At 41.2% G+C, this 23,946-nt stretch overlaps 1 protein-coding gene across 2 annotated transcripts in view; it reads right to left on the bottom strand.

Moving 5' to 3' along the window:
• cped1 (cadherin-like and PC-esterase domain containing 1) overlaps positions 1–23,946 on the bottom strand; it is a 278,983-nt gene that overhangs the window by 115,541 nt on the left and 139,496 nt on the right. For both annotated transcript variants that reach the window (XM_041216372.1, XM_041216373.1), the window contains exons 14-15: positions 21,112–21,298; positions 19,065–19,233 (exon numbers count right to left, since the gene is read on the bottom strand). In XM_041216372.1, coding sequence (XP_041072306.1) covers positions 19,065–19,233; positions 21,112–21,298 — 356 coding nt within the window. The remainder of the gene's footprint in view (positions 1–19,064; positions 19,234–21,111; positions 21,299–23,946) is intronic.

The following is a 23,946-nucleotide window of genomic DNA, read 5'->3' as shown; positions in this document are numbered from 1 at the left end:
ACTGAGCCTCCGCAAAGACCATATACTTCCACCTCTGTAACATTGGTTGCCTCTTGTCCTATCTGGGCCCGTCTGATTCAGCTATTCCAATACTCTCCTGGCCTGTCTCCGTACTACAACCTTTGTAAACCTCACATCCTTCTGTTCAAATCGTTTTATGGGCTCACCTTTTCCAATCACTATAAACTCCCCCAGCACAAACTCCCTTTTCCTCTGACTCTTGCCTCCTGTGTATCATCCACTCCTTTTAGCCCATCATTGGCAGATTTGGCTACAGCTGCCTAGGCCTCATGATCTGGAATTTTCTCCCTATATCTCATCCTTCAAGATGCTTCTTAAAATAAACCTTTTTGACCACAGTTTTAGCCACACGTCCCAAATAGAGATTGCAATGGAATAATTCAAATATAAATATTTTTCTTTTATTTAAAACTTGCCCCACTGAAACACTGGCTAGGGTGGGAATGGAAAACATGGAGAGCCAGCTGTAAGCCCATTGACTTTCGGCAGCACCAGAAAATTCCAGTCACTGGCAGGGCTGGAAAATTCCGGCCATTGTTTCCATAACTTTACCATTCAGAAAGGCATGCCAATATTACCTTGGAATTCTGTAACTCTTTGACTAACCCATCCTTGGCATTTATTAAGGTACACCTGTCCAAATATGAATTATAGATCAAGCTCCCGGTACCGTAAATACCCTCACCCAATCAACAGTTTGCAAAGTTTTGACCAACAATGGTTGATTTTAACTTACACACCCACCCCCCTCCCTGAGCTCTCAATCACTCTCTATCCTTCCTCCCATTTAGGACAGACAGCTGTCTATTTAGACCAAACGTCTAAATAAAGTTTAGCAAATGATCTAAGGTTTGACTTATTTAAGAATCCAATATGCTCCGGACTAAGGTCTGATTGGATGGATTCTATTTAAATGCCCAGTTAACATTATGTGTAGCTTTAAAAAATACCCACTATTTTCAAATATGCTTGTGCATGCCCATGCACCTAGCATATATATAAAAGTTTAAAATTTTAAAAAAGCTAATGGGGAGGCTATTGGTGTGGAGGGGTAGAGGAAGAGGAAGCAATAGTCATGATGAAATTGAAAGTGGCAAACAGGAGTATCAGGGACTGTCGTCCATTGGCATTTTTTATTGGCAAACATACCTACCCTTGACATGTACCTCATTCACCCTGGTACCGAAAGAGGAGTGGAGAGTTCAAGTAATTTGTATTGGTAAATGAAAGCTAAATTCCAGAATTAATCTGATCTGCTTTTGTAAATATGTCTGAGATTTGGGGATGGAGCCCATATTAAACAAAAGCATTGTATATTACTGTGTAATTTGTGTTCCATCCATTCTCCATTGGTGATATTCAGCTGCACCTTAATTCATTCAAAGTAATGGCCTGGATTTTCACAACGACGGAGAGCCTCTCTGTCGTTGGAGAGGAAGTCCAACAAAGTCCCACCCCCAAACACAGCAACTCCCGTTTTTGCGGGGACGGAAATGGGCCCAGTTTGAAAAGATGCGCAAGCAAGTTTTGTGGAGGCAGCTGCCCATATGAGTCAGCAGCTGCCTCCACTTATGTCCAATCCTGATAACCGAGGTGTGTGAAACATGACCTGCACAGGTTAGACCTGGTAGGAACAGGTCTGAACTTTGTGCAGTCCTTTGGAGATGTGGGGTACCACTTTGTGTATGGTCCTGGGATACTTTTGGGGGAGGTCAGGTGCCCTTGGGGGAGGTCAGGTGCCTTTGAGTTTGTTAAATTTAGGCATGAATGTGTGTAAGAAGTGCATAAACTCATTAACTGTCAAGCTCACTGGAACTGTCAACAGGGTCAAAATGTCAAAGGCAACTGTCAAAAATGTCAAAATGAACTGTCAGAAGCAAGTGTCAAACTGTTAAGGCATTTAAAACTCCTGCCCTTTAAATCTTGAAAAAAAACATGTCCGGAGTATAAAAAAATCATTGCTTGCTATTTCACTCTGTCTGTCGACATAACCCTGAGGTTACCTTTACTGGATTTGTGCTGCATGACTGATTGCATAACCTTCCCTCATCACAATAGGGTGCCTTCCATTTCACAGTTTGACTGACAGCTCTAAGTACTTATAGACTTTTTGAAGTGGAACTATAGATTTCAATGTTTGTTTTTTTTATATGAGATTAAGCACTTGAATGAAATGTTTGTTTTTAATAAGGGGACAAGCACTTGAATGAAAGTTTGTTTTGTAAGGATGTAGTTGAAGGAATGTAAATGTAGTGAATGGGTTTTTACGCATGAGTTTTTAAAAAAAATATAGTCTGCAATAGAAGCTTAGAACCTTATTTTATTTAATCTCAGCATTGATTCGGAGGTCTGCCCATGGTGAATACTAGGTGAGTTGACATGGTAGGTGTAAGGGCAAAGGCTGGTAGGTAATGGAACAGAGATTGGTATAGAGGGTATGAGGGGCCATGGGGGCGGATATAGAGCATGAGGTGGCATGGAGGGTATGAGGGGCCATGGTGGGGTGAGTAGAGGGGCAAAGGTTAGCATAGAGGGTATGAGAGGCCATTGGGGTGATAAGAGGTCATGAAATGGCATGGATGGTACATGGGAACTGGTGTGTGGGGATGAGAGGGAATGAGGGCTAGAGGAGCATTTTATTGTTTTATTGCTTTTTAAAAAAAATCTTGGACCCAGTGCTGGAGTACAGAGGTATGCTACCACCCAGACTGCCTCCGCACCTGGCAGCCTCCACACTTGCTGTGAAGGCGGTGGGCTGACTCCCAGAAAAACCTCTGTCACCATCGCAAAACCCCCCACCCCTTACCCGCCCCCTGCCCCCCACCCCAACCCTAGAATGAAAATCCCAACTTCCAGAGCCACTTTTTCCTGGATTCGGTTTGTGGAGCCAGGAAATGTCCCGACTTTGCGCTCCTGAACCAGGAGCAAAAATCCAGGCTGTAGTTTGACCGGGTGATTTTTAACTTAGTGATGCTTTGTAATACATTTTGATTGCAGCAGTGAGGCTAACTTTAGCTGACCTCCACCGAAGTATGCAACTCAAAAAGGTGATTACTTTCAGTAAATAAGGTACGTGGCCCTTCGGAACTGTGAAGAGTTCACAGAGGATTCCATCTCAGACTGAGGACACTCCCAAAACAAATGTAGCAGAATGTATCTACCCTCCCGCATTTCCATAATTTATCAAGGCAAATTCATAGTCCAATTTATAATTTGAATAATGCATAGCAGAGAGCAGCTTGGCTGCAATGTATGTATTCTTCTGCAAAGCTAGAAAAGCAAAAACAATATGATGTAAAAGATCAGTGAGGAGATGACATAAGGAATGGTAGGATCGATAGACAGCCATCTAGACTGTCAAGGAAATGAAGACCTCAGATGTACATCGATACAGCAAAGCACCATGGAAATCAGACTGATAATTCTCCCCTTCAAGAATTCCATGGGGGCAGATGACTTCTGGTGCAGGTGCATCTACTCACCACAATAAAAATTGGTATTTTGGACACAAAGGGTTGAAATTCTCTCTGATTAGTGGAGGGTAGGACTTCCATCTGCCCGCATGATAGTGCAGGGAACCTGCCGTATTTTCTTGAAGTGGTCAGAATTCATATGCAGGGTAATTTTATAGAGATACCCTCGCTTCGGATTGGTTTACTGCCTCTGGAATGAAGGCAAAGATTGTTCAGTGGCAGCATTTAAAAGATTGCAACTGATTATTGGGCTAGAAGCCCTTGAATTTGGGGAAGAGAGACAGAGGGTGGGATTTTCCGCACCTGCCCACTGCCGGGATCTTCCAGTCTCACCACAAGACTTCTGGCTGGGGTGCCGCCTCGCCTGCGGTGGGTCCCACCCGTGATGGGGCCGGAAAATCACGGCCAGAGAGTAGAAGCAGGCTTGCAATTGCATTAGGGTGGGCAGCACTGGGGCTGTCAGCAGTCGTAGGAGTCCCAGTGTTTCAGATGAACCTATGGAAGTGATACTAGCTGAGATAAGGGCAAGGAGGAACTGGCTCATTGGCACCTTTGAATGAAAGGTTCAGAGACAGGTAGTTTAGGCAGTATGGAGGGAGGTGTCACAGGTAGTCAGTGATAACACAACAATCCCACAGATGGCAATGGCGTGTCAGAAATGGTTCAATGGCCCCGCCAAGTTATCTAATGTAAATCAAGTCATGAGTACTCATGCACAGCTTAAGAGACTACATGATGCACTGCATCTCTGCCATGCCCCCACAGTGTAATCTAACTGATGGATGATTACTCACAAAGGACTTCACATCCCACACACACACTCCCCTATCCCACCATTCACAGCCTCTTATTGCATACACGGATAAAGAAAATGCAGTTATGTTAAGAGTGAAAAATTGAGATTGATAGCGTGCACTTGAAAGCATTCTCTTTGTGGAATGTCTCCAGATACCTGAGCAAAATTAGTCAATCAATTCTCTTACTCAAACTATATTCTCCACACAAAGGAAAAGATCACTGACATTCAACTTGGAAGAAATGCCATGAGGGGAGGAATGGCATCCATCAAGCCCTTAAGTATCCACAAAGAGGAAGCTCCTGAACTCCATAGCACACATGCTGAGAGTGCAGTAGGAGATCAAAAATTGAAGGGCAGTAGCCTGAAACAGGATGGTAATGGTGTGGATCATTTACAGTGCAGTGAGTTGTTAACCTCTTCATTCTAAAGCCTTCTATTATTGTTTGGCCCATTTATCTAAGTTAATGAAAGAATTCCACCTCCTTAAAGCATTCCCTTGTAAGTGGAACATTGCTAAAGCTGACCAGTTGATAGAGTAGCCTGACAGCTTCATAGCAACCACTTATATAGTATCCTCACCTACTCTACCCCAGCATTCCAACAGTAGTTTCAATACAGTTACTCAAGTAAAGGTAGACTGAGAAGAGACATATATTACAAGGTGATATCCATAACATAGGCAAGAAGAAGTTGGAAGAAGAGCCCTCTTGAAGGAAATAAGAATTACTGCCCTTGACTGAGCTGCCTAGAGGCCTAGATCCCAATATGACAACTATTAAAGACAAAGGGTCAGATTATCAAGTCAGAGAGAGAGGGGACTAAATCTGCCATCGTGATCACGCCTTTGTCTGTAGTCTGCCAGCAGTCGGAAGTTTCCAAAGGTCTAGGCCCTAAGTGGCCTGGAGACAGGTCTGCAAAAGGTCTGCCTCTGTTCCCAAAAAATCTCAGCCCAGTGCTCCTGATGCAATCAGCAGCTCATCTATATGCAGTTGAATGTTCTGATCACTTTAAACCCTCTTGCACCCTACATCTTACCAATTCACCCCATCGCCTCTCAACCTCCTCATCCCTTACCCATTATCCATTTAACGTACAGAACACACTGGTCCTATTATAGTATTTGGAATCCATTGAATGGCCCATAAAACTCACCAAGTAATCAAACAGACTTCAGAACCGCTATCTCAATAGATATCTAGACTTAAAATATAAAAGCAATGGGAAAATATTAAACATTTACACATTGTTAGGCTACCCTTTCAAAAGTGTGAAATGTACTCTACATCCATTACATGAACTTTCTTAAACGCAGTTAAGGTTTTTCCACATTTACAATGTTAATCGTTTACTTGACTGCTTGCTGGTTGGCAGATGTAACTAACAATCTGACAAACACAATGTTTAAGGAGTAGTTACATCTCCTAATCACAATACTGTCATAACTCACCTTAATGAACACAGACACAACACATGCTACAGCATTTCATGATGAACTGTAAAGGCGGCAAAACCATTTTATTTACCTTCCAAACATTCCCCCCTCAAATCCATGGTACACATCTCCATGCAGATGGTGTAAAACCCGACAGCTACTAAAGTCTGGCTGCCTCTATGAAAGTTAAAAAAAAACATACCTAAGGCAGACTCTCAATAAGCCCACAATGGTGCCATTTGACTCCTCAATGGGAGCAAGCAGGTTCCAGGACCTGCTTCCTCCTACATCATCGTGAAAATAATAAAGGGCAGAAGTGCTGTTGGGAATTCTGGCCACCCTGCTCAGTGGCCATCTTATTCCGGTCCCGATCGAAACCATGAAAATCCAAATGGTCAAAATACATCGGGGAGGACTTTTGGGTCATCAGGTGGACGTGGTGGGTGGGCCTGAGAATGGCCAGGAAATAGCTCGCCGCTTGCGATCGGCCCCAGACCATGATTTCAAACAGCTCTCATTAATTGACCAGCCAGCGTGAAAGGCGCGCTGAAAAGCTCAGCGCTGCTGGGGTGGGAGCGGCGGGGGAGGGCAAGTGCTGACATCAGACCGGGCGTGGGGTAGCGTGCAATGAAAGGTCCTTGAAGGCAGAGAGCTGCCTCAGGGAGCTAAAGAATTTAAAACCAAGAAATAAGGATGTAAAAATGTTCACATATCGTACTCACTCACCTAAACATATAGGTAATAAAAATTATGTCCAAACATTTTTATTTTTTAAAAAATTGTTATTGAAAACCTCATCCTGCTCTTGGATGAGATTTCCTCAAAAATCTGAAGGCCGCCTGGCCGATTTGCCTGCCCGCCAACCGTAAGGTTGGACGGGCAGTGGAAAATCACTGCTAATTGAAACTTTAATGGCCTTATTAGGCCCCTTAATTTTCGCGGGCACACTGCCAAATCTCTTGCGGGCCCACTGACCGAAATTTCATGCAAGTGTCACCCGATGTAATTGCACGCTATTTTATGCCTTATTGGATCGGGCATGGGATGTAAAATCCTGCCCATTATCTCATACTTCAACATGGATATGATTTCCTTGTATGTGGTGGATTAACTGGATAAGTTGGAGAAATCCATTACCTGCATCTGTAATATACACAGAAAGTTTGTCTGGTCCAAGAGAATGGGGTAGCCCAGGCCATGTTTGATGTGATGAGGCATCAAAATGAGGTATTGTGACTTCCATGGTAGCAAATATGACTACTTCCACAGATTCCTCACAGGGCAGACTTTACATAGCATAGGCTTTCAATACTTAATTGGGACCACCAAGTCTATTCATTAACCATTCGTCCAAATGAACAGTTGAACTACCAATGGGTTAAACGTGTTGTCACTGATTTTTTTTAATCCAGTGATGTATAGACAATAAAGACTTGTATTTAATATAGTACTTTTACAATCTCAGGACATCCCAAAGTGCTTTACAGCCAACAAAGTGCTTTTGAAGGGTAGTCACTGTTGTAATGTGGAGAACAGCTAATTTGCGCACAGCAAACTCCCAAAAATAGCAATGTGATAATGACGAGATAACCTGTTTTAGTGATTTTGGTTGTGGGATAAATGTTAGCACAAACACCAAGTGGATCTCTCCTGTTCTTTAAAATAGTGCCATGGGGCAGAATTTTCTGCCTGTTGGGCGGGCGGGCCTGACCCAATCTCCAGCTGGCATAGAGCAGATCCCCGCCCTGCCATTTTACGTGGGTGGGCCAATTAAGGTCCAGCTAAGTGCAGCCTCAGGGAGATTGCCTGGACTTTGAAAAATATTAATAATAGAGAAAAAAAAATTCCCTTGCATGTCCCCCTCATGTGACAATGTCACATGAGTTGGGATATGTTCATAATTTACAGAATAACTTTATTAAAATTTTTAAAACCCTGCATGAAACCTCATCCTGTTGCTGGATGAGGTTTCATGTTTTCTCTGTTTGCCGCCGGGGCAGGTCCTTTAATTGGTTAAATGATCCTGTCAATGGCCTCAATTGGCCATTGACAGGTCGGTGGGTCTGTAGCTGATTTTGCTGCTACCTTCCTGAAAATTTAAATGGGGTGGGATGACATCGGGGGTTCCGCCCAACGTCATCCCACGTCATTTTATGCGTCAGCGAGCGGGCCGCGCCCCCTGCTTGCTGACGGCAAAATTCTTCCCATGGAATCTTTTACATCCACTTGAGCTGGGGCCTTGGGTTGACATATTCAAAGTGCAGCACTTCCTTAGTATTACAGAGAGGTGCCAGCCTAGGTTTTGTGTTCGGGAGTGGGATTGTGACACTTCTGTGCCTTCCCATTTGCCTTCTGATGCTAGCATATGGAAGAGATTTATACCAGAGCCCAGTAAAAATAAAAATGGTTTGCAGGTGGTGGTCCTTCAGGGACCAGAGCTTCACTGAAATGACTCAGCTCATTTTTGAGAAGCTGCAGCTGCAGAGTCTCAGCTACTCCTCTCTCAAAATTCTGTCACTGAGGGTGGGCCACATATTGAGGTAAGCGATTAGGAGAATGTATTTGTAGCAAAGGAGGCACAAGGGATAGTCAAACCGATATGAAGCAGAAATAGTCACGCGAGACTTACCGAATTGAGAATTGTCAGCTGATATGTATGATTGCGCTATTCAATTTCAATTCATGGATTTTTGTTTATATATGTTCATTGACAGCTCTTTAGTGTAGAAAGTGGTATGAATTTCATCCTTTTTTTTTAGGTATTAGACCCTGCTCCCAATCTGCAGCTGCCGCTATAATTGGTCCTTGCTGATTTTATGTTATCCTGGCATCACCTGAAAGCAGTGTTGTACCAACTTAAAATTGAAATGAATGGTTCTGCACCTGTTTCAGAACACTTCTGCAAAAAAACTAGTGAAAAGCTAGCTGGGTATAGACTATGCATACTTGGACTAGTTTTCCAGGTTCATATCAATCTAAAAGGGACTACTGGAGACCACTAAAAAAAAAGGTTTTTTTTTTACATCCCCATTATGGAGCCAGAAAGAGAAGATGTGCTCCGTCCTGTTCCACCACACTGTTGTGGGTTGCAGCTGGCCCACTCTTAAGCTTCCTGGGTTTTCCTCCTACACCAAGACTTACCTGGGAACTGCTGCCTGCGAAGTAGCAGCAGGCCTAAATTCAATCCCCAATGTCTGCTGAGTTGCCTCTGTAGGCATGGTGGACAGTGGCCTCTATTAGTGAAATAAGGCCAATGGCCCAATTTTGGGTGAGCATCAGTCCTCCGGTTTCACTGGCAGTGAATCACCAGAAAACCGGGCCAAATTTCCACTCCATTCTGCTTAAGGTACATGTATTTTAAGATGATTTCTCACATAATATATTGCTTATCTTATCAGAGAGATAGATAGGCTAGAGGGAGCCTCTGCAGTTGATCAGCAATAACCCATCAATGAAGGTTAATAATCAGAGACCTTGGCCCACAAATTAATTTTGTTTATTCTTTCATGGGATGTGGCCATCACTGGCAAGGCCAGCATTCATCGCCCATCCCTAATCACCCTTGAACCAAGTGGCTTGCCACACCATTTCAGGGAGCCATTAAGGGTCAACCACATTTCTGTGGATCTGGAGTCAATGTAGGCCAGAACAGGTAAGGATGGCAGATTTCCCTCCCTAAGGGATATTAGTGAATCATCATTACTGAGACTAGCTTTCAGTTCCAGATTTATTAATTGGATTTAAATTCTATCAGTGCTGTGGTAGAATTTGAACCCCAGAGCATTAGCCTAGGTTCTGGTTACTAGTCCAGTGACATTGCTACCATGCCATCGTCACCCCGTCATAAACCGAACATTTGTAAAGGTCCTGGAACTTTTAAAAATGTAAACACATCACCCCCCATTCCTAGCTAGTCGCTTTTCCACTTGATATTTCTAATTTCCTCAGCGGGTGGCCATCTTTGATTTACTCCTAGTGCACTCACACCTGCCTTTGCCATCTAAAAGAATGGAGTCCTCACTTAACCCACAAATAAAGGCAGTGTCAATGGCAGAGCTCCCAGCAGATTGAGGGCCAAACTTATTTCCTACAAGTCATTGTATTTTTTGGTGCTGCGTGAAATACTCTTCTTTTTTGAGATATAAACAGGTGTATGAATTACTCTCAATCCAATACATATGTAGCACCATTGTAAATGTTTTTGTGAAGATTTCCACTGTTCATCATTCTTATGTTTAAAGATACTGTTACGATCCCGATAGGGATGATAACATTTAAAAGGAGTTTTGAATTCCCAGTGATCGACTCAAAAGGATCACACAACAAAATTTCACATTTTAAGACTTTTACTGAAACGACCACTCTCAAAGCAACATGGACCAAACATTACTCAGTAGGCAACGACAGCAAAGATAAGCCCTCGCTCCACCCCATAACTGCCTAACAGGGCCAAAAAACCCATGCCACCTTTATACTTTATACCACACTCTTCCCAGAATTGTAGTTTTTACAGGAACCAATCAGAAGTTACTCCCAGCTTCCTATGGGGTCACTTCTTGCCATTTCGCTGGGTCTTAATGTCCAGTGCCCATTGAAAGTTGTTTCACTCAGTTTTCTGAGAATCTCTGAACCAACTTCCTGCAGTAAGGCCAATTCAGCAGCTTCTTCACTTGTCCACACCAGGGCAAATCTTCCAGTGTCCTTAAATCTCTACTGATTCCGACCAGAGAATGTGCTCCCTCCTGCATTCTGCCTGGTGGCTATCAGAGAATATTGTTTTCCTATGCTGTTTGCAGCAGCTGCTGTTCCCATCTCTCTCTCTCTCTCTCTCTCTCTCCATCCCTCTTTCTCTCTCTCTCTCTCCCCCCATCTGACCTGGGTCTCTGTGTCAATAAATTTGAGAGTCCAAAAGTCTATAAAAAGCAAGGCCAGCTGCTTCTGCCTTTGTGTTCATGTGTGAATTGTGGCACACTTGTTTCAATAGGAGTTGACCTAGGTCCCCTGGGTCCCTATGGCAAACAGGTCACATCAGCTTATCGCCAAGTACAACTTGGGCGGGGGGGGGGGGGGGGGGGGGGGGGGGGGTCACTTTTTAAAAATTCATTTACGGGCTGTGGGCGTTGCAGGGCTAAGCCAGCATTTATTGCCCTCAAGAGGGTGGTGATCAGCTGTTTTCTTGAACTGCTGCAGTCCATGTGGTGTAGGTACACCCACAGTGCTGTTAGGAAGGGAGTTCCAGGACTTTGACCCAGCGACAGTGAAGGAACGGCGATATATTTCCAAGTCAGGATGGTGAATGGCCTGGAGGGGAATGTCCATGTTGTGGTGTTCCCATCTATCTGCTGCCCTTGACCTTCTAGATGGTAGTGGTCGTGAGTTTGGAAGGTGTTGCCTAAGGGGGTTTGGTGAGTTTCAGCAGTGCATCTTTTAGATGGAACATACTGCTGCCACTGTTAGTCGGTGGTGGAGGGAGTGAATGTTTGTGGAAGGGGTTCCATCGATTGGGCTGCTTTGTCCTGCACGGTGTTAAGCTTCTTAAGTGTTGTTGGAGCTGCACTCATCCAGGCAAGTAGGGAGTATTCCATTACACTCCTGACTTGTGCCTTGTAGATGGTGGACAGGCTTTGGGAAGCCAGGAGGTGAGTTACTCACCGCAGGATTCCTAGCCTCTGACCTGCTCTTGTAGTCACACTATTTATATGGGTAGTCCAGTTCAGTTTCTGGTAACCTTCAGGAGGTTGATAGTGGGGGATTCAGCGATGGTAATGCTATTGAATTTCAAGGGCAATGGTTAGATTCTCTCTTGTTGAAGATGGTCATTGCCTGGCACTTGGATATTGTTCAGGTCTTGCTGTATTTGGACAGAGACTGCTTCAGTATCTGAGGAGTCACAAATGATGCTGAACATTGTGTAATCATCAGCGAACATCCCCCTTCTGACCTTATGATGGAAGGAAGTTCATTGATGAAGCAGCTGAAGATGGTTGGGCCTAGAACACCATCCTGAGGAAATCCTGCAGTGACATCTTGGAACTGAGATGATTGACCTCAAATAACCGCAACCTTTGTGCTATCTATGACTCCGCCCAGTGGACAGTTTCCCCCGATTCCCATTGACTCCAGTTTTGCTAGGGCTCCTTGATGCCACACTCGGTCAAATACTGACTTCATGTCAAAGGCAGTCACTCTCACCTCACCTCTACAGTTCAGCTCTTTTGTCCATGTTTGAACCAAGGCTGTAATGAGGTCAGCAGCTGAGTGCTAAAGGAGACGATTTAAAACAGAACCATCTTATAAAACCTCACACTTGTAACAAAATTATAAAAGAAGTGTTTATAACTACCAAACAGAAGTAATCTTCACAAATGCATTTAAGATGTTGTTGTTCAAAGCAACAGCAAATCATTTTTTACTGCAATGTAATAAGCATGTTTCCGAACTGTTTTTCACTTTTGTTGTTAATAATCATAAAACATTTCTGTCCGCTGTGAATAGCAACACCAAAAGTGCGGATATTAACTTCAAGCAAAATAAATGGCATTTCAACAAGTGACTTAACTCACTGTCTATCCCACTAAACTACACATATGGGAATTAAATTATCTGGAGGTTTTTCATACATTCTGTTGGCAACAAAAGTACTGATTCATAACGCACATTCTTTGTGTGACCAAAAGCTGAAACCTAAATGCAAAAGAATGTCACTAAGTTTATTACTTTCTTAAGTAGATCAGACTCTTCAATCAATGTCTAATGAGATGCAGACATTAATGTCTGGCAAGAATTTCTATACAATATTAACTCTTCCCTAACTGAATTAGGTCTCTCTGTATAGCTGTTCTCAGTTCATCAAACTGAAGCCATGTTAGATAAAATGGAGGTTGGCTTGACTTAACTTTGGAAAGATGGGAAGAAAAAAGTCAAAATATTTTCTTGGAAGATGAAATAGATTGGGAACCATCCACAAGGATAATCATGGTCTGTGGATGGAACAGGCTTATGTTCCAAGCGGCTTGTGTTCCAATCTTTGTATTGTTTCATTGAGATCACAAGCAAAGCTTTACCTTTCTACCTGATCAGTAACAAAGGCCCAATCTTCCGGTTTCCAGATAATCGGAGATCGGTCAAAGCCCTCAAGGTGCGCTACGCGATGTCTCGGAAGTCCCAATGCAATGACTTGATGGGAATTGCCTGGGAAATTTGAACTTCCGGTGGGCAATTCCCGGGACCCTCCGAAAATGTCTCCTTTAGTTAGAGTAAGAGACTTGGGACACTTTTGACTTACTTACCTGGGCAGTAAACCCAAGCTGACTCCCCCCGACCCCATGAAACAAGCCAACCCAACCACCTGACCACTCCCTCTGATCCCCCACAACTTGACATGACCTGACCTAATCTTCAACTACCCCCAACCTGACCTCAACCCCCCGACTACCTCTCCTGACCCCCTCACTCCCTTCTGATCCGACCTCATCCTCTGATTAGCCCCCCATTCCCAATTAGCCCCCTGACCATCTGACACCTCCTTGATCCTCGACCTGACCTCAGCCCGACTACCCCCCCCACTGACTCCTAATTATCCCACTAACCCCACTATGATCCCGACCTGACCCAACCTCACCACTCTACCCAATTGCCACCCTACCCCCTCACCCATCCTACCACCTCGCCAACCCTACTGCCCATCTACCTCCTTACCTCACCCACCCTACCCTCTTTCCCACCCTACCCCCTTACCTTACCTAACCTACCTCCTTACCCCACCCCCTACCCCCTTATCCCACTCACCCTACCCCCTAATCCCACTTACCTTCTCTCTGTAGCTTTTCAAAGAAACTTTGGGACATTTTAAACTCTTTACTTACCAGAATACGGCAGCTAGTGCCATACAAAGAGGGCATGGCTTCTGCGCCAATTCCCTTTACTGATGTCTCTGAGATTTCCTGTGCTCATTCAGTTTGGAAGGATCCTCCATCGATCAGCTGCCCAGAAAAATCGGAGAAGAAAAGCAAGTTTTTCTTTGTCTGATCAGGGCCATATTTGAATCATTCAAAACCAGAAGACAGCTGAACTGCTGTTTATGGGACAGAAACTGGTGTATTTCAGTAGCACAGGGTTCACTATTTTTTAAAAATGCATTTATTAGCAAGAATGGCACTCTTTCCATTGTTCTTACAAAACTCTCATGATCGCGCATGTCAACAATTGCCAGATTGGTTGCCAGGTGGGGCAACAACTTCTTGCTTGTATTATTTTTTTGGTTGAAGTTTATCATGTCAGCAGAACCATATAGAAGATCTGAGGTCAAGGAGCACACTGCAGTCTGTTGATTGCTCTATCAAATGGAGGAAGGTGAAAGGAGATGGATGATTAATCAAAAGGGAGGAAGACCAAAAAAATAAATAAATCACAGCAGCAACAGTACTTCAACTTTAGAAAAAGATTCCTAATAACAAAAATAATACTGTACATGATAAAATAATAGAATAAAACATTAAGCTTTTGCTACATTTAGAAGGGATTATAATTGTGTTGCAGTGCGCCCTCTTCTGCAAACAAGCAGTACACTAAATTAACTCTTAAATGGAGTGGATTGAGGAAATTATGTACTCGCCCCACCCCTGCTACCTTTAAAAAATATTACTGTTCACACAATTTGATACTGATACTTAGTATATTATTGCAATAACTCTGCAGATATGTAATCACACCAATCTATCCATAATACATTGAAAGTCTTCTGTTTACTAATGCACATTAATCTTACTTTCTATATCACAGCAGAATTTTAATTGCTGGGCAGGGAGGCTCGGAAACAAGTCCGGAGTGGCGGTTAAAGGCCCAGAAAGTAGCATTTGGATCGGAAACCCAGCACGATCCTGCTCACTTGCTGATTTAATTTCACAGGAGTGTTATCGAACAAAAGCTTTACACCAAAGAAATAATAGAAAACCGAAAGCTTGGTCAAAAGAAGTAGGTTTGTGAGTAGAGAGCTACTGGGGTAGAAAAGTTTAGGGACTGAATTCCAGGGCTTAGAGCCTAAGCAGCTGAAGGCACAGCCACAACTGGTGGGTGATGGAAATCAGAGGATGTTCAAAATGCCAGAATTGAAGTACACAGAGATTGGAAAATTGTCGCTTTGGTGGATGGCACAGAGACAGGGAGAGGTGAGGCCATGGAAGGATTGAACATGAGGATGAGAATGTTAAATTCGAGCTAGTGCCAGGTCAGAAGCCAATGTATGTCAGCGAACATAGGGATGATGGGTGAAAAGACTTGGTGCAAGTTGGGATATGCGCAGCAGAGTTTTGAATGAGCTTAAGTTTACAGACAGAGGAAGGCAAGAGGCTGGCCAGGACAGCACTGGATTAGTCGAATTTAGAGTAATAGTTAGTAAGTTCAGTTAAGCAAACAAACTAAAAACGTCACCAAAAATTGACCATACTATTTTAAAGTTATTAAACTTAAGACTAGAAATAATGTCAAAACTAGGGCAAATTCAATAACAGCACACTTATTGATGAATGCATGAACACCTGCTAGCTAATACCAACCATCTCTCTTATAGTCCATCCTAAACATCAAACAAAATTTAGATCAAAAAAACTAATTCCATCTTAATGGCACTTGATCCATGGGCAACTATAAATACCATTGTAAAAGCTTTTGTTGGACTCCAGTTAAAAGGCATTACTGGAATGATTTAGACTAGCTCACTCAAGCACAATATATCCTCAAATATCTCCTTCAGGGTTATCGTTTAAGTACAACATTGAATTAAAAAATTGAAAGCTTTTTCAGTAGTCATGTTGCAAAATGTGAGAAAGCTTGGAAGAAGAAACACAATTGTTGAATTGGAGAAACACATTGGCTGATGTAAACTGACTACTTGTTTAATCTTCCATGTTATTTATTCATCATAGTTTGGCTTCTAAACTCAAAGATTAACGGTGCATGAAATAAACTCTTGCAGAATATTTTACTTTCTTTTAATTCTCTTGAATTTGAAATATTGATGCAAGACATAACTCCAAATGACATACGGGAATGAGAAAATGACCCACTCACCTGAAGCACACAGACTAAAATTTAAGTTGTAGAAATCTCCAAATAGTATTTGCAAAAAAAAAGTCATAGAGATTGAAGAGGTTAGGAAGCTGAGACTAGAAGAAGATACTGGGTCTGAGTTTGCTGATAATTGCTATGATAAATGTGTAAATTGGCCAGCAACAGGTGGTGAGGAAGAGCTATTCTGTGACATGCAAATCGCCACAAGTTTCTGGATGATTTGCACTGTACCACCTTGCAAAAACAATATCTCATCTTTAACCTCCCCATAAGGTTCATGAAGTTGCTGCATTTGAACATTCAATTCCCATTAAATGCACCACAGAAGGTTAAATCTAGTAATTAACAATGTAAGTATCCTTTTAACAATGTGATGATCGTTAATAACAGCCAATCAACTTTGCTGGTCGAGAAAGTGACACGTAAACTAATTCCCTCAGGTAGTGAATTCTTATTGGATTTTTTTTTAAATGCCAAATTTTAATTGTTAACATGTTAAAATTTACCTTTTTTTCACACTCTCTTAACCCAATCTTTCTTTACTTCTCTTCCCTCTTAGTACTTGACTTGATATCTGGGCACAGCAGAAATTTCAAAAATGCTTATCTCCATGATATCAATGGAGAATGCAACATGGTCCATGTAGGTAGCAGCCTGCAGCACCACCTGCCCTTGGGAGAATCATCATAAGTTTGCATAGCGCTGTTAGAAGTGGTGCTACACAAACACATTTCTCCCCTTTAATTTGAGGCAATTCTGGGCAAATAGTCATTGTACTCAGGCAAGTGTCCAAGGGAGGAGCACATCATGTAAACAAACACCTTTTGGGATTTGTTCAAAGATAAATTTGATTGGCAAGCGTTTAAAAAAAACTTACCAAATTTACTTGAGCTAGGAAACAAAGGTTTTCATTAATCTACCTTTTTCAAATCAGAGAGCTGCCTGCAGCCTTCATAGAGAGAGAGGTTTAAGCCAAATAGCTTCTGTAAATGGTGAGGACAAGGACTAGATCAACTATGTACGAATATTACTTATTTTGTAGATTAATACAGTAATTTCAAACTATTTATTTTTTTTTTACTACACAAAGAGCTAACCACACTCAATAACTAAAGAAAAGTATATGTGATGCTATGACTATTATTCACTCATACATTTACTGTTTAATATTTGTTTGGGAGTTAAACCTAACACAAAATGTTGCACCACTCTGCCACATTTTGAAGACAAGGAGAATCACATGAAGCAAAAGCTAAAACCAGTAGCTGAAATAAATTGAAGAGGGTTCTCTGCTTGCTCCCTGAGCATGCTACAGACTTATTTAGATATATAGTGAAGAAAACACATTCTTATAGATACAAGCATCTAAGGGATCACCTATAAAAATAGTCTGAATTACAGAAACCAAAAGTCTAGAATAAAATTTCAAAACATTTTGATTAGACAACTGCTGTGTATAGAATGAATTGGCTCTTGGCAAATGTTCTCTCTGACCTAACATTTTATTAATGAGATGCTTGGTAACAAGCTTCTACAGTGTTCATTACTAATTTGGTTTACAAAAGGTTTCAGGACTTAAAAAACACCATACATGGGAAAAGCACAGGCAGCATAATGTGTTCCTCTTAGAAGCTGTGTTGCTATGAACTGCACACTTTTTAAACTGAGTGGCCTTGAACTTAATCCAGGATTACTCAAATGTACCAGTAGAGGGGAAACAACATCCTTTGCTTCTGTCTTTGTAACCTTCAGCATGGTATCAGTTTGCACTGAAACTTGAATATCCAAATGGGATTAAACATAAAAGAAAACTAGAAAGAAAGGCCCTGGATTAGAATTTGAACTGCTCCTTACTGTGAGAAAAGGCCACATTGCTGTCATTGACCTTTTACTCCTGTGCATGATGCCAGTTGTGCTTAGTCAAGTGTCTAAGGAAGCCTTTATCAATTCACACCGTATTTACCCTTTTGCTGCTGGAACAGGTGTTTGGTTACTGAAGGGACAAGCGTGAAACTTGTTGCTCATTGGCTAAGCAATCCTGCCAGTCTGAGTTACTTCTTCTGTGGGAGAAGAAAATGAACCCAGTGCTGTGATTCAACACAAGCAAAATGATACAGCAACTACTGAGACTCTGCTGTCAGTGGAAGCTTTCATCACTGCTTACAAATTGCACTCATAAAAAATGTAGCATTTGTTTTCAGTCTCAAGAAACAAAGCTTTACACACATATACATGCAGCACTTGATGCAAATATGAGTTACTAAAAATTATGTATAAAGAAGCCTTAAAAGTCTAATAGTCACCATTTCTGTACAAGGTCTAAAATTTAATTTTGAATATGCGTTCATCAACCTTTTGCTTAGAAGGGTTGCTCTAGTTTAAAGAGCTAGAGTATTTAGAGTAATCATCTATTAGAAAATTTGTATTACCTTAGGGCAAAATCTTAACTTTTCAATAAGGGCACAGGAAATACCAAGTGGTTTCTTTTGCTAATGTACATATTTATAGGACAACCATCCCTTGAAAGGATAATTACAGCTAACAATAATCTACAACTTTGTTCAAAAGTGTAGTATGATAGGTACACTATAAAAGTTGCATCGCAGACATACATAGTCTTAATCAAGTTTTGACTAGACATTTACAAAAGTTACTCATTCATACATGCATCCAGCATTTGGGTTTCTTTAAACAAATCCTGAAGACATGCAAACAGTCAAAAATAGAGGAAGCAATAGTCCTGTTTGATCACTTACAATACCTACTAAATAAACACATATTTAGTTCAAGATAATCTAGATAATTTAAAAAACTTTTTCTAAAATTCATTTTTCTCCATTTTGTTTTGATTGACTTCTTTCTGAGACCTTGCACCATACATTTTTCTCTTGCATAAGGGATAGACAGAAAGGTAATCAATGCTGCTTTATAATCAGACTCTAGGGAAGGATGATTCTGGATGACTTGTCATTTGATTTTCCTTCCACTTGCCCTTCAAAGCTATTTGCCCCTGCCTAGCATTAGCTCCTGGCAGAAAAAAAAAGGTCAAGAATACACCACACAAGAATTTCAAGCTTAAGCCTACCCATACAACACAGTGCTGCCAGATTCACTTCTCTAGTGAACAACTAAAGAGCTTTGATTAATATTTTTCTATAATTCTCAAGCATTTTGTGCATTCATTTCAAGTTCTAAATACTAGTTCATTAATCACTCCATCTAAACCATGTTTAGTGATAAGAATTGGTCAAAAATACATCAAAATGGTTACCTGCACAAAACTGCACATTACACCCCCATCAAACACAGGCAGGCTGTGCTGACTGTGCCGGTAAACATTGACAGTGTAAGTTGCTATAACAGTAGGTTGGGCACGAGACTCATCCGATACCAGAATGTGGATTCTGTTATTTCCAAGGCCAAGAGGATAATTGGCAATGCTGAAGTTAACAAAGAAGAAAAAAATGAAGCTGTGCAATATGCTGGAACCTGCAAACTTCATCTCACTTTAGAAACATTATAAATTATAGAACGATAAATGCAATACATTATAAGTTCAGAATGAAACTGAGATTTAAAACTTGCAGCTGTTCATTGTAAAGTTTAGTTGTATAAAACAATCATGCAATATTATCACAATTTTAAGACATGATCTTCATAAAACATGTAAAATGATTTAAAATAAAACAAAATGGTTTAGATTTTGCACTTGTTCTTGCAAAGAAGTGAAAGCTTTGTTGCTTTGCTTCATGATCCACTCGGCATACCTTCTGCAAGTATCATCAGCCTTACTAACATGCAAAGTTATTCTTTAGTACGAAATGTGTACAAATTGCAATTTTTCCAACATATTTAATGCGAGGTGAGATAAATATCTTGAGCTTTGATTTTCTAATTGTAGACTAAATGGGCTGGATTTTCTAGCAGCCAAGAGGGCAAAGGAAAACAGAATGCAATTAGGCAGTGAAGCCTAGCTCCATTTTCCAGTCCAGATCTCAGTTTCCCTCAGATTGACGGGCAGGCTGCAAGATGCCCCCTCCCTGCTTGTTCCAGTCACATGCTGACAAGGCAGCAGGGCCTGGAGAGCCACCCCTTCTTTGTCTCCTTTCATCTTGGGCTCCTTTCAAGCTGTTATAGGGGCTATCACCCAAAACAGCAGTCTTCAGTGTACAGCTGCATCAAATAGGTCACCAATGTCCTACCTGGGATGACAAACCAATCTATCAGCTCTCCCATGTATGCCAGTGCTCAGAATGAGAGATCTCTGAAACTTGCAGCAGTGGTCAACTTCCCTCATGTCTATGGTGTTATATGTTACACTCATGTAGCCATCAAAACACCAGAAGGTGAGCTGGTAGCTTTCATGAACAGGAAGGGTTAACACTCAATTAATGTCCAGCAGCACTGTGATTGCTGCAGAAGGATCTTGGAGCTTTGTACAAGTTTTGCAGGTAGCTGCGATCTTATGACACATTCGTTCCCCCTACTACCAAATTAATAGTATGGCTGTATGGGGACAAGGGCTATACTCTTGACACAAGGCTGAAGGCACTTTTCCACAACCCTATGGCCCCTAACTTGCTCAGGTACAATCACAGTCATGGCATCACCAGGAGCATCATTAAGCACATTATAAGGTTACAGTTGCAAAGGTTCAGGTGCTTGGATAGTTCTGGTGGTTCACTGCAATACATTCTACATATAATTCATCACATGCATCATTGTAGGGTGCCATGTACATGATAATGCAGAAAGGTTTTCAGCTGAAGGAGGCAGAGCAACAAGAAGGGCATCACCCAATGAGGAAGAACTGAATGAAGGCCAGTGACTAATAGAACTGCACTTCTGTGACAATGTTAGAAATACAGGTCGCTTTAAAAGTAAACCAGGACAAGCTTCAGAGTGAATTGAGAGTAGGTGATTCTCATTGAAGCCTGTACTTAAGAGGTGGGTTTTCCCCCAGTAGTTAGCTAGTTTCTGGACAAGGAGAGAATCCAGAAGGGAAAAGTGGAAATTGGTATTTATCCTGAACTATAGTTTAACAATAAAATAGTTGTGATTCACAGAATGTCTTCTGTTGCCTGATTCGAGAAATGGATACCACTTATTAAACATTCCCTGAAAAGTGACAAAAAGCCCTTCTGTTACAACCTTAAAGTGAAAGCTCAATTGCTATTCTTGTGTATCGATTTCAGATGTATATTTGCATATTGTTAGCTGAATAAAATTACTCAAACTTATTATTTAATGTAAGAAATGTTTTGAAAGATCAGAGGATTCTATGCTTGAACATTTCCTCACTATAATCAGTGGTTTACCTGGGTCCTTTTTTCTCATCCAAGTGTACCTGGCAGTGGCAGTTGGCAGCTTCGGCTCTGATCTTCACCATCACCACATCAAAAGGCACTTCAGAATAGTACACTTTGATCTTTGGTGTAAAGACTGGGTTCAAGTTTAACTGTGGACTAGTAAGGATGTGAGCAATGTATGCCAGAGTATGCTTAGCTGTTTAAAACAAAACAAGGAAGTAAACCAATTAACACAATTAAATTCTCTCAAATAAACAAAAGATATGTGATTGTTTAGATTGTTAATGGCAATTAGGTCTGGGTAAATTCCATTAAGACAGGTAAAAAAAAATAGTTTGCAGTACAGTTACATTATTAGTTGATGTACTTTGGCAAATACTTAGGTCATAACTCAACAATGTTCACCTGTTATCATTAAGCTTCTATTTTAAAATGTGAACCCACTTGTGCGATTAAGATCAGTTGTTTTTTTTTAAAAGCACAGCCTAAAAAAAGAGAGGCCCTGACAATTCTCAGCATTCCAGTCCATGTCCCACTGGAGTCTGGTGGAAGCCCCTCCAAAACAGCGGAGACCTTTGTGGGAATTTTGCTTGCCGCTTAAGAGAAGGAACCTCCATCAATTCCTTATAAGGCAAATGATGGTAAAAGGTATAACCAGGGTCAGGTACTCTATACCAGAAGTTCTTGCTCCTCAGCTGAGATGCGACATATCAATGGAAGACAATACATCAAGTACTTATCAACTGGTAATGAAATGCCACAGCCTCCACTTACCCCACAAACTCTGTCTGGTCAGTGAAAAAGTTCAACAGCAGGGTTGGGGCCTGTGGATTGTTGGCCTAGTTATTTTGAATGTAAAAATTAAATATTCTTGCTCATTCAATCCACAACTTATTGTTACCCTTTACGTCAGTAAATTAAATACTGCATTTTCAGCTCAAGGGGCCTAATACAATTTGAGTAGATAACAGTGGTTTCATTAACGTAATCACATGTATGGGTTTAGTAACATTGTCACTCAGCAAAGCATTGCTATCATGACCTTTTATGACTCAATAGGATTTCAAATTTGTACTGCTATCCAAGTGAAAGGGACTTGATATTATCACAGTGCATATGTGGTTGTTTTTTTAAAAATTCAGAACATTGGGAAGGGCCACAAGAATAGGATGACGACATGAATAGAGATGACACAGGGACAGGGGAAGTGGGGCTAAAATATGAGTGAGAACCAGTACCCAGTAATGCACCACTCCTGTCCTGTGATTCACCCGGTGCTCCTTCTGTAAACTCATTGACCTGGAAATTGAATAAAGCTAGCCTGTTGGCAGGACCTGGGTCCAGGGAATGAGCCTTGTACAGATAGTTGTAAAGCACACCTGATCTTGGACCTCTGGCCTCATTGAAATGAAGCAAGCTGCAGACACATGCTTTAGTGTCCTGGAAGATGCTTTTTCTGCCTTTAATAAGAAGGCTGGCATAAGAATGTGCATGTATACAGAAGAGAGACATTTCCATTGAGTTTACATCATCAATGAATGAAGAGCCAGCAGATATGCAAAAGTTGGCACATCCAACTTGGCACTTCTCCCGATACCAGAAAATCTTTTTCCCATCTTCTCAAAGATACAATAGCTATTGAAGACTCCATTTGATCTCTGTCATCTCTTTCTTTGCAACTTGTAACTTCAAGAACAGTCACCTATTCCAAAAAGATTGCTACGTTTCCTGTAGCAGGACTTTCGAGGCATCACCAGCAAAGGTGGGTTCTTTTGCCCAGACTGCTGCATGTAGCAATACCACCAGAGAGAAAATAGGTTGTTTTCAGAGCTAAAATTTGTCTCATTTTTAAGGGCCAGTGCAGTTTTTTAAGAGCTATTGCATTTTTCCACTGGCATCCAATAGGACTGCTGACCATGTATTTTGTGCACGGGAAGTCTCTTCTAATAAAGAAAAGGGTTCTCCTTTGCAAGATAAGGGCAGCATTCTCTGCTATCAGAGTAGCTTTGTTCATTCTATAAATATCCTTGGGAAATTTAGGTTACAATGTGTTGAAATACTCTTTCTTTTGTGTACGTTATTAGTGCTGCAGTCAGTATTGAAATACATGTGGGAATTGCATTACATTTAAGGTCCACATTAGGCATGTGCACTTAAAAGGGCAAAAAGAAATACATCCCGTTCATTTAGAAAATAAATTACTAATGTTCATGTATAATTTCTTGATTTTACTTCACATTGTTTCTAAGACAGTGCAACTATCTTATCACAGAAACTACTGGAAAGTCAGTAAAAAAAAAAGTTAATATATCTATGTTGGCATAGATCTACCTGAAAATCTCAGTGAAAATGTTCCTGCCATCATGTACTGTTGTTAGGGATTATCACTGAACTGATCGACACAGATTCTATTGCTGTATGAAAGGGGTCATTGTAAAGAAAAGACTATAAATGTGAGTTGTGTAACAGAGTCACCTCTCAGCGTGACTATTTGTTGATTTATTAGCCTCCTGATCAACCAGCTTTCAAGAAGCCAGAAATGCTGCTCTTACATTAGAAATACTAGGCAATAACTTTTTAAATTGCTTTAGGTAGTAAATAAGAGATAAGAAAGAGTGATTATAGGGAACTAATCTCATTGAGAGTTCAGATCAGGTCATAACCGTGACAGCTAAGCTTGAATGGTTTGTACCTATCAACTGATCACGGAGAGGAGTTTATGGTTTTGTAACCCATCTAATATATTATATATACTGTGCAAAATCCAATTTATCTGTTTTGTTTCTTTTGGACGGTTGGATGATCATATAAGACTGATAGTTAAGATGTGCCAGATGGTGGCTG

This window comes from Carcharodon carcharias, chromosome 21 (assembly GCF_017639515.1).
Source record: "Carcharodon carcharias isolate sCarCar2 chromosome 21, sCarCar2.pri, whole genome shotgun sequence".
NCBI lineage: Eukaryota > Metazoa > Chordata > Chondrichthyes > Lamniformes > Lamnidae > Carcharodon > Carcharodon carcharias.
Note: the sequence above shows the minus strand (reverse complement) of the source record. Positions and strands in the feature narration are given on the sequence as shown.